Raw genomic sequence first — 12,186 nt, forward strand, 5'->3', positions numbered from 1 at the left:
TTTTTTCAAAAAACGTTTTTTTTTTCAAAAAGATTTTTTTTCAAAAAAAATTTTTTTTTCAAAAAAATTTTTTTTTTTCAAAAACTTATTTTTTTCTCAAACATTTTTTTTTCAAAACATTTTTTTTTTTTTTTTTACTTTTTTTTAATACATAAATACAATGCAGGTGGGGTTGATTGTCTAATGTAGATTAACTTTCTGTAATGTCTGGTCTAGCAACGGTCGCCCTGTGTCATTTGACAGTAGGCCTATAACATACAACATAAGCCTACAGTAGGCTATAATCAGAGCTGCAACATTATCCTATTTTTGTATTGGCCCAATATTAACATTATTTGTTGTCAACGTGGGGTCCGGGGAGGAGTGAAGAGGAGGGGAGGGGGGAGGGGTGGAAAAACCCCACTAGATGCGCCCCTGAGCAAACAGAGGTCGTTTTGGTATTGCAGCTGGAGAGCCTCATTATAGTAGAGCTTTTTTTTTTCAAAAAAAATTTTTTCAATTTTTTTTTTCAAAACATTTTTTTTTCAAAAAAAAAATTTTCAAAAAAATTTAACTTTTTTTTTCAAAAAACGTTTTTTTTTTCAAAAAGATTTTTTTTCAAAAAACTTTTTCTTTTCAAAAAACTTTTTTTTCAAAAACTTCTTTTTTTCTCAAACATTTTTTTTCAAAACATTTTTTTTTTTTTTTTTACTTTTTTTTAATACATAAATACAATGCAGGTGGGGTTGATTGTCTAATGTAGATTAACTTTCTGTAATGTCTGGTCTAGCAACGGTCGCCCTGTGTCATTTGACAGTAGGCCTATAACATACAACATAAGCCTACAGTAGGCTATAATCAGAGCTGCAACATTATCCTATTTTTGTATTGGCCCAATAACCCTAACCCTAACCCTAACCCTAACCCTACTGAGGTAACCTACCTTAACCTACCTTAACCTACCTTACCCTACCTTAACCTACCTTACCCTTCCCAGGACCCTACTGAGGTAACCTACCTTAACCTACCATAACCTACCTTAACCTACCCTACCCTAACCCCAAAACATTTTTTTTTTCAAAAAAAACATTTTTTTTTTTCAAAAAATTTTTTTTTCAAAAACTTTTTTTTTCAAAAAACGTTTTTTTTTTCAAAAAGATTTTTTTTCAAAAAAAAATTTCTTTTCAAAAAAATTTTTTTTTTCAAAAACTTATTTTTTTCTCAAACATTTTTTTTCAAAACATTTTTTTTTTTTTTTTTACTTTTTTTTTATACATAAATACAATGCAGGTGGGGTTGATTGTCTAATGTAGATTAACTTTCTGTAATGTCTGGTCTAGCAACGGTCGCCCTGTGTCATTTGACAGTAGGCCTATAACATACAACATAAGCCTACAGTAGGCTATAATCAGAGCTGCAACATTATCCTATTTTTGTATTGGCCCAATATTAACATTATTTGTTGTCAACGTGGGGTCCGGGGAGGAGTGAAGAGGAGGGGAGGGGGGAGGGGTGGAAAAACCCCACTAGATGCGCCCCTGAGCAAACAGAGGTCGTTTTGGTATTGCAGCTGGAGAGCCTCATTATAGTAGAGCTTTTTTTTTTCAAAAATTTTTTTTTCAATTTTTTTTTTCAAAACATTTTTTTTTCAAAAAAAAATTTTTCAAAAAAATTTAACTTTTTTTTTCAAAAAACGTTTTTTTTTTCAAAAAGATTTTTTTTCAAAAAACTTTTTCTTTTCAAAAAACTTTTTTTTCAAAAACTTCTTTTTTTCTCAAACATTTTTTTTCAAAACATTTTTTTTTTTTTTTTACTTTTTTTTAATACATAAATACAATGCAGGTGGGGTTGATTGTCTAATGTAGATTAACTTTCTGTAATGTCTGGTCTAGCAACGGTCGCCCTGTGTCATTTGACAGTAGGCCTATAACATACAACATAAGCCTACAGTAGGCTATAATCAGAGCTGCAACATTATCCTATTTTTGTATTGGCCCAATAACCCTAACCCTAACCCTAACCCTAACCCTACTGAGGTAACCTACCTTAACCTACCTTAACCTACCTTACCCTACCTTAACCTACCTTACCCTTCCCAGGACCCTACTGAGGTAACCTACCTTAACCTACCATAACCTACCTTAACCTACCCTACCCTAACCCCAAAACATTTTTTTTTTCAAAAAAAACATTTTTTTTTTCAAAAAAATTTTTTTTCAAAAACTTTTTTTTTCAAAAAACGTTTTTTTTTTTCAAAAAGATTTTTTTTCAAAAAAAATTTATTTTCAAAAAAATTTTTTTTTTCAAAAACTTATTTTTTTCTCAAACATTTTTTTTCAAAACATTTTTTTTTTTTTTTTTACTTTTTTTTAATACATAAATACAATGCAGGTGGGGTTGATTGTCTAATGTAGATTAACTTTCTGTAATGTCTGGTCTAGCAACGGTCGCCCTGTGTCATTTGACAGTAGGCCTATAACATACAACATAAGCCTACAGTAGGCTATAATCAGAGCTGCAACATTATCCTATTTTTGTATTGGCCCAATATTAACATTATTTGTTGTCAACGTGGGGTCCGGGGAGGAGTGAAGAGGAGGGGAGGGGGGAGGGGTGGAAAAACCCCACTAGATGCGCCCCTGAGCAAACAGAGGTCGTTTTGGTATTGCAGCTGGAGAGCCTCATTATAGTAGAGCTTTTTTTTTTCAAAAAAATTTTTTTCAATTTTTTTTTTCAAAACATTTTTTTTTCAAAAAAGATTTTTTCAAAAAAATTTAACTTTTTTTTTCAAAAAACGTTTTTTTTTTCAAAAAGATTTTTTTTCAAAAAACTTTTTCTTTTCAAAAAACTTTTTTTTCAAAAACTTCTTTTTTTCTCAAACATTTTTTTTCAAAACATTTTTTTTTTTTTTTTTACTTTTTTTTAATACATAAATACAATGCAGGTGGGGTTGATTGTCTAATGTAGATTAACTTTCTGTAATGTCTGGTCTAGCAACGGTCGCCCTGTGTCATTTGACAGTAGGCCTATAACATACAACATAAGCCTACAGTAGGCTATAATCAGAGCTGCAACATTATCCTATTTTTGTATTGGCCCAATATTAACATTATTTGTTGTCAACGTGGGGTCCGGGGAGGAGTGAAGAGGAGGGGAGGGGACAAACAAAAAAGAATGGTCAGAGTGTTTGTTGAGGGTTAAAACCTGTCTAAGACTCAATTTTGAGCATATATTTATACAAAAAATATAGTTTTAAAAGCATGGTGTAGGCCCTTTAACCCTACCCAGGACCCTACTGAGGTAAAATGGTAAATGGTGCATTTATATAGGGTTCACAATGCATCTGGAGAGGTCCTGAAGAGAGAACAGATCTATATTTCCACTAGGTGGCAGTAGAATAAATGTTATATTCACATGTCCACTAGGTGGAAGCAGAGCAGATCCCAGCCTCCACCAACCCCAGAGTGTGGGAGCTCTCTAAAGCCAACAGCCGCTTCGCTCTCAACCTGTACCGACAGCTGGCCTCCACCAGGGGGAGCCAGAGCAACATCTTCATGTCTCCTCTCAGCGTCTCCACCGCCTTCGCCATGACCAAGCTGGGAGCCTGCGACAACACTCTGGAGCAGATTATGAAGGTATCATTATTATTATTATTATGATTATTGTGGGCTCGCCTGAAAGGCGAGAACACCATGTTATCCTCATTATTTATAGGGCTTTTAAGCTGTGACATCATTTTGTAGGCAGAGGAGAATTCTGCCCCCAGAGCATTTTCTGTCCCTCGCTATTTCAACTGATCCGAGACAAAAATAACGACTAAAGTATAATTCTAACACTTTCCTTTCAACAACAAAGAGAAGAAAAATGTGTAAATAGTAAAAATAGTAAAAAGATTCACGGAAACTGGGGGCAGAAATTCTCCTCTGCCTACAAAATGATGTCATACTTAACAGCCCCATAGAGTGAGTTCCGCCGCATATTTGTGCCACAGACAGTACAAAGGCAGGTTCCTTAGCCAATGAGGAGTGGTGTTAGCTGGAGTATTGAGGTTGAGCTTCACATGTCATTTATATAATGATTCCACAGCATATATATAATGTAAACATAATATAAACATTTATATAATGAGTTCCACAGCATATATATAATGTAAACATAATATAAACATTTATATAATGAGTTCCACAGCATATATATAATGTAAACATAATATAAACATTTATATAATGAGTTCCACAGCATATATATAATGTAAACATAATATAAACATTTATATAATGAGTTCCACAGTATATATATAATGTAAACATAATATAAACATTTATATAATGAGTTCCACCACAGACAGTAAAAGGCAGGGAGTGGGAGTGGTGTTAGCTGGAGTATTGGTTGAGCTTCACATGACGGTTAGCATGTTGCAGAATATAGTCATGTTGGCATGTTGGACTATTAGTCCTGGAGAACTTTATTTACTGTGGGCTCGCCTGAAAGGCGAGAACACACTGTTATCTTCATTATTTATATATAGTGAGTTCCGTCGCAGGCAGTACAAAGGCAGTGCCCTTAGCCAATGAGGTGCAATTGAGGAGTGGAAAATCTGGGAGTGGTGTTAGCACAGTCTGGGAGTGGTGTTAGCACAGTCTGGGAGTGGTCGTAGGAATAGCATTTCTAGTTATTATTATTATTGTGGGCTGGTCTGAAAGGCCAGACCAGTATGTTTTACCAAAACTTTATTGGTCAAGGTTATTCTCCTCAAAAAAAATACCAACAGTACAAAGGCAGGGCCCTTAGCCAATGAGGAGCAGCGTTCTAGGTGACATCATCACCATTGTAGTGGTTTCCTCCAGTAGCTGCTACTAACTTTATGTAAACAACTTCACAGTATATTCTATGAGCAACAGGTTAATATATTCAACTTCACAGTATATTCTATGTGCAACAGGTTAGTATATTCAACTTCACAGTATATTCCATGTGCAACAGGTTAGTATATTCAACTTCACAGTATATTCTATGTGCAACAGGTTAATATATTCAACTTCACAGTATATTCTATGTGCAACAGGTTAGTATATTCAACTTCACAGTATATTATATGTGCAACAGGTTAGTATATTCGACTTCACAGTATATTCTATGTGCAACAGGTTAGTATATTCAACTTCACAGTATATTCTATGTGCAACAGGTTAGTATATTCAACTTCACAGTATATTCTATGTGCAACAGGTTAGTATATTCAACTTCACAGTATATTCTATGTGCAACAGGTTAGTATATTCAACTTCACAGTATATTCTATGTGCAACAGGTTAATATATTCAACTTCACAGTATATTCTATGTGCAACAGGTTAGTATATTCAACTTCACAGTATATTCTATGTGCAACAGGTTAGTATATTCAACTTCACAGTATATTCTATGTACAACAGGTTAGTATATTCAACTTCACAGTATATTCTATGTGCAACAGGTTAGTATATTCAACTTCACAGTATATTCTATGTACAACAGGTTAGTATATTCAACTTCACAGTATATTCTATGTGCAACAGGTTAGTATTCAACTTCACAGTATATTCTATGTACAACAGGTTAGTATATTCAACTTCACAGTATATTCTATGTGCAACAGGTTAGTATATTCAACTTCACAGTATATTCTATGTGCAACAGGTTAGTATATTCAACTTCACAGTATATTCTATGTGCAACAGGTTAGTATATTCAACTTCACAGTATATTCTATGTACAACAGGTTAGTATATTCAACTTCACTGTATAGTCTATGTGCAACAGGTTAGTATATTCAACTTCACTGTATAGTCTATGTACAACAGGTTAGTATATTCAACTTCACTGTATAGTCTATGTGCAACAGGTTAGTATATTCAACTTCACTGTATAGTCTATGTACAACAGGTTAGTATATTCAACTTCACTGTATAGTCTATGTGCAACAGGTTAGTATATTCGACTTCACAGTAGGTGCAGTTTGTGCAAGAAAAGGGACGGATGGGCGGGGCTATGGTTTCCTTTTCCCCTGGATCCTTCTGGTTCCACCGGCGCCTAACTCCAAGCACAAATCCAGGATTTTTTTTTTTTTTTTTTTGGCGCCGCAAAAAACCGGATATTTGCGGTTATAAAGTCGGCTAAAATGGTCCGCGGGGCACCCAACAAGCCAACACACAATGTGCGCACAACACAACCACACTGACCACAAGTCCACAACCATGACCAAAGATCTGCAACCAGCAGCTACCAATATTTACAAGCAAGCAAGCATCTCATCACACGCAGGCACGCACTCACACACACACACACACACACACACACACACACACACACACACACACACACACACACACACACACACACACACACACACACACACACACACACACACACACACACACACACACACACACACACACACGGAGGAGGAGAGGAGAGGCTGGCTAACTCCACAGTGAACAGTTAGTTAAATAAAGCCATGTCTTACCTTGAGAAAATGACAAGAAAATATCCAATTTTATATTGAGGTGCCCAGAAGAAAGTTCCTTGGAGGCACACAACACAACGTGTCATGTCATCCAGCTTCTTTGAACAGCGTCAAAAAGTTTAGTTCACGTATGGTAAATGTAAAAGCTATCCACATGTCCTATGGATGTCTGTAGTTAACCCCAGGTAGCATATTCCACTGTAGCTGCCCTCGGTTATGAATGAAGATGAAGCGGATGTTTCCAAACGGGTGTCTTTTATTTTTGCCTCTTCACAATGAAGCACCATCAAACACCGTGAAAACTATGAAAACACAATAAAATAATATTACAAATACATTCATCACTTCATAGTTTCACGTCAACCAATAAAATGTGTATTTCAATCAATGGCTTTTCAACAATTCAACAGTAAGATAATTCATTAATGCAGTGATTCAATTCAATTAAAAGCAATCAATCAATCAATAACCCAAGCAATTTAAATTGCCAACAAGTACCAAAGCAAACAAAAGAACAAAGCAAAAATATACAAAACTCAAAAATACCAAATACAATTAATGAGCTCCCAAATAATCAACAATGAAACAAAAACAACAAACAAAGGAAACACTCATGTGTTGCTACCTTGTTGCCGCTAACCGGGGGTTGCAACTCCTGCACAAAGAAGAGCCACCTTTACCAGCTTCTGGTGCCCCAAACAGTTGGTGATAGCATGGTGCTGTAGTATAAACAACATGAACAGAGCTCACTCAAACTGGTAAGACATTCCTTAAAGATTCAGATACATGTTGCAAAGGCTTACAAACAACTCATACCTGGCCAAATTGCTTTCCAAACAAAAGCTGTGGAGATGTGCTGGCCTGTGCACCTGTGGCAGCTAATGCTGCTGCTGCAGTGTAACACTGTGTGTCTGAATGAGTGAACTGTGAAGCGTGCATGCATCACATATAGGAGCTCTGGTCAGTAACAGGAAGTATCAGCAACAGGAAGTATCAAAATAAAGTTACAGGAAATGTCAAATTAAAGTAACCAAAATCAAGCAACAAAAAGACATAACTTTATTACAGAAATATTCAAGTTTAAAAGTCTCAAGTGTCACGGGCACTTACACTCCCCCCAATCATGTTACCAGTATAAGAAAGAACATGATTCACAACATCCATTTAAAAGTCAGTGAGGTTTGGGAGGATAAATCTTGCTTAAATTTTTCTTCATGACAAAGTCCATCTTGTAGTTACTATGACAACCAATATTCCTCCAGAGGTGACACTCCCTCTGGTTGGAATTATCTTCGTTTACGACTGTATTATGATTGGGCCGAATCCGGGGGACATTTGGCTTGTTCTGGACTGGACCCAGAGGTTTGTTGCTCATGGACAATGTTGCTTCTTCTTGAAGCTGGAAAGGACGATGAGAACTTCTAGCTTCTTTTCCTGGTTTCTTCTTCTGCTCCAATTTATGTTTGGCTCTACAAACAAAACTGCTGTGCATGTCTAATTCCTCAAGGGTGTCAGAGTCACTCTCCCGCTCTATAGACTGCTGTGAGCCCCGGTTACATTTACATAATCTTTTGTATCGAGATCATTCTGCCTGATGTCACTGAGCAGCTGCGAGGAGTGTACATCCTGGGATACATTATCCTTATTTTCGAGTCTCCGTTTGGAGTCTGATTCCAAGACTGTCAGCACGTCAGTGGATGGAGTTGGCATGTCTCTGACGGTGATGCGATTGATGTACCTTTGGTTCTCCTGCCGATCAAAATGTGGAATTGAAGATCCTATTATGCTCCACCCCAAGACAGTTCTTTGAGCGAATGGATCATTGTCGTCTCCAGTGATTACCTCGAGAGGTGCTAGCGCTGCTGGGCAGTCGGTTCCAATTAGCAGTCCCACTTCGCAGTCTTGTAATGGAGGCAGTATATTTGCTATCTGTTTAAAATGGGGCCATTGCAGAGCAGTGTTCTTGGTGGGGATGTAAGACTTATTCACAGGAATACAATTGCAGGTGTAGGCATGGTTTAGTCGGATCTTCTTGTCAGAATGCAGACCTCTGACTTGCAGTCCTCGTACATTCATACTTGCAGTAACCGTATCAACGGCCGTCATGGTACTGAGTTTAAGCTGGACGGGCTGGGTGTCTACTGCCAGATCTTCCAGGATATTTTCCAAGACATATGTAGAGTTACTTTGCGTATCAAGTGCTGCATAGGTTAGAACCTCTCTCTGTGGCTCCTCCTCAGACGATATAAATACCGGAACAATGGTTGTGGTGGCAGAAGCAGCTTCTCGGAACACTGTGTGAGTGGTGGCAGTATGGATTTCTTTACCACCATGTCTCTCCATGGAATTGAACTCCCTCGCCACCTCTCCCCCCATCGCCGCTTCTCTCACCGGCCTTTCATCTCTGTCATGCAGGCAGGTGGGATGAGGTCGGCCACATGCGCCACAGGTATGTCGCCTTCTGCATTCCTTGCTACTATGTCCCCTTCTCAGGCATCCGAAACAGAGTTGATTTTCAAGAATGTACGATTTCTTATCTTCAAGAGATTTCTTTGCGAAGGTGGGGCATGTTGCGATACCATGTCCTTCCTGAGTACAAACGGGGCAGGTGAACAAAGGTTTGGAGTTCAAGTCATTACTCTGGGCACTAGTGTGGAAGGCACTGGTTCTTTTAGATGTTCTCTCATCTGCCGGCCGGCGATTTACCATGAAGGGAGAGGCAATGGGATTACAAGCTATACTAGCTTCTGTTTGAAGATACTTTGCAAAATGTGAGAAGGTCGGATAGTCTCCAGATTCATCCAGTTCCTTGACTACCACTCTGCTCCATCTGCGCACAATCCATTCTGGTAGCTTTTTGAGGATTTTGTGGTTCTCCTCACAATCATTCAGGATGGATAATCCTTTAACATGGGGCATAGCCTCCACACAACTCTGTAGGAAATCAGCAAAGTCTCTGAGGGCAAAAGGATCATCTGAACTAATGTTGGGCCATTTCATTAGCTTGTCACGAAAAGCCTTTTGTACGATAAAGGGGTTTCCGTATCTGTCTTGTAAGACCTTCCAGGCTCCCTGGTATGCATCGTCGGAGTTTCGGTAAAAGAAACCTTCCACAGCCCTGAGGGCTTCTCCAGCTAGATAGTGCTTCAAATAGAACATTTTCTCACTCGCAGAAAGTGGCTGTCTGTCAATCAGTGCCATGAAAGACATTTTCCAGTCCACAAATTCTAATGGCTCCCCAGAAAAGGTTGTTGGCTCAGGAGCAGGGAGACGGTTGATACTTAGTGAACTTATGAGTGACTTGGTGAGACCTTCTGTATCCAGAGTAGCAGGTGAAATACTGGATGCTTGAATAGACTGGGATGGTGTTGCCTTTGGATTTGGTTGAGGAATTGATGTAACATTTGGAGTAGCAGAGAGTAAATTGTTAATTGGGTTGTTGCAGGGTTCAACTTCACCTTGAAAGTTGTCATATGCCTGAACTCGTGCTGCTGCTACTTTAACATCCCGTTGAGCTTTAAGCTGTTTTAATTTAGCTTTTGCCTCTTGCAGTTTTGCTTGCTGGGTGTGGATTTCCTGCTGATATTTTTCCTTCTCCCTTTTAGCAGCAAAATCTGCTTCGGCGTCAGCTCTCTTGCTGGAGCTAGTATTGGAGTGATTGCTGGATATGGAAGGGGTTTGTGGCGGCAATGGGTGGGTTCCACGGGACTGTGCACGGTTATCTGCACCACGTGATGTTCCAGAGAGAACTGTTTCTGTGTCAGTATGTCCAAAAATTGAGCCAAACTCCTTTTTATTTAAAGCAATTCTGACATAGGCTTTAACAAGCTGCTCATTGAAAGGTTTGCCCAGAGTTTCCAAGTGTTTATTTACTATTTCGCAAATATCTGAGGTGATTATTATGCAGGTGTCCATTTTCTTTACGATATCTGGTGTAGGAGTGGAATTTTGCTGAATGGACTCATAGCCTTCACTTATTGCAGTGTGGTTGTTCTGAATGTTGGTTTTGATGTCGACAAGGTCCTCTGCTGAACAAAATGATTGTAATGCCTTTCGAGACTCTCTTGCAGCGTGCATCCAGGTGGTGTAAGCTTTGTTAAATGCCTTTTCCTGTTTTTTCAATTTATCTGCGTGCATCTTCTGGCCCTTCTCTGTTAGGGTTCTTTCACGGGTACTTTGTCTGACCTGCTGTGCATTGGTCACCGGCTCTTCATGCTCAATAGCATTGGGTGCGTTGACTGTTCCCCCTTCATTTTCAATAATGTCCGCTGTGTTGATAATTGTTTCTTCAGGTATCAATGCTGGTTGCTGCATATTGACTGTAGTCTCATCATGTTCTGCCATTTTGTTTGAATATTGACAATTCAGTTTAAACAACCATTGAAACGCAAGACTTCACAATATGTACCACTTTGACCCTCAAAGTAATATAAAAAACAAACCAGCAAATATAGTACCGACTCAAATGTCCCCTTTAATTGCCATGTATCCATCAACACAGCTTAAATACCTTGTTTAAACAACCATCAATGCAAAGCTTCACAATTACCATTTTGAACTTCAAAGTAATGTCAAAGAACAAACCACCAAATTCAGTACTGACCCAAATGTCCCATTTAACTGTCATGTATCAATGCAGCTTAAATGCCTTGCTTGGCAGAACCTGAAATCCCTTCACATCAAAAAACACATTTTGTGTTTCACCCTTTGTCTTTGTTCTTGTAATTTTATTTTATTGTCCTTTAACCGACCTTCAGTCTGGTGAAGAGTAGAGAATACCTGTCATTTGTCCTTTCAAAGCATGTGTTACCGTGTGTTGGGTGTTGTGTGACAAACTTGGGGCATGGGCTGATGAGGAAGATGGTGAGGAAGATGGCTGTAGATGAACTGTTGGTGTCGATGTTGAATGGCTTCTACACTCAAGTTTTCACTGTAGCTGCCCTCGGTTATGAATGAAGATGAAGCGGATGTTTCCAAACGGGTGTCTTTTATTTTTGCCTCTTCACAATGAAGCACCATCAAACACCGTGAAAACTATGAAAACACAATAAAATAATATTACAAATACATTCATCACTTCATAGTTTCACGTCAACCAATAAAATGTGTATTTCAATCAATGGCTTTTCAACAATTCAACAGTAAGATAATTCATTAATGCAGTGATTCAATTCAATTAAAAGCAATCAATCAATCAATAACCCAAGCAATTTAAATTGCCAACAAGTACCAAAGCAAACAAAAGAACAAAGCAAAAATATACAAAACTCAAAAATACCAAATACAATTAATGAGCTCCCAAATAATCAACATGAAACAAAAACAACAAACAAAGGAAACACTCATGTGTTGCTACCTTGTTGCCGCTAACCGGGGGTTGCAACTCCTGCACAAAGAAGAGCCACCTTTACCAGCTTCTGGTGCCCCAAACAGTTGGTGATAGCATGGTGCTGTAGTATAAACAACATGAACAGAGCTCACTCAAACTGGTAAGACATTCCTTAAAGATTCAGATACATGTTGCAAAGGCTTACAAACAACTCATACCTGGCCAAATTGCTTTCCAAACAAAAGCTGTGGAGATGTGCTGGCCTGTGCACCTGTGGCAGCTAATGCTGCTGCTGCAGTGTAACACTGTGTGTCTGAATGAGTGAACTGTGAAGCGTGCATGCATCACATATAGGAGCTCTGGTCAGTAACAGG

General features: G+C 38.3%; 1 protein-coding gene across 1 annotated transcript in view; it reads left to right on the forward strand.

Moving 5' to 3' along the window:
* serpinc1 (serpin peptidase inhibitor, clade C (antithrombin), member 1) overlaps positions 1 to 12,186 on the forward strand; it is a 51,584-nt gene that overhangs the window by 13,845 nt on the left and 25,553 nt on the right. The window contains exon 3 of the mRNA XM_080733046.1: positions 3,405 to 3,614. Coding sequence (XP_080589172.1) covers positions 3,405 to 3,614 — 210 coding nt within the window. The remainder of the gene's footprint in view (positions 1 to 3,404; positions 3,615 to 12,186) is intronic.

Source organism: Nannobrachium achirus (assembly GCF_963921795.1).
Source record: "Nannobrachium achirus genome assembly, chromosome: 1".
Classification (NCBI taxonomy): domain Eukaryota; kingdom Metazoa; phylum Chordata; class Actinopteri; order Myctophiformes; family Myctophidae; genus Nannobrachium; species Nannobrachium achirus.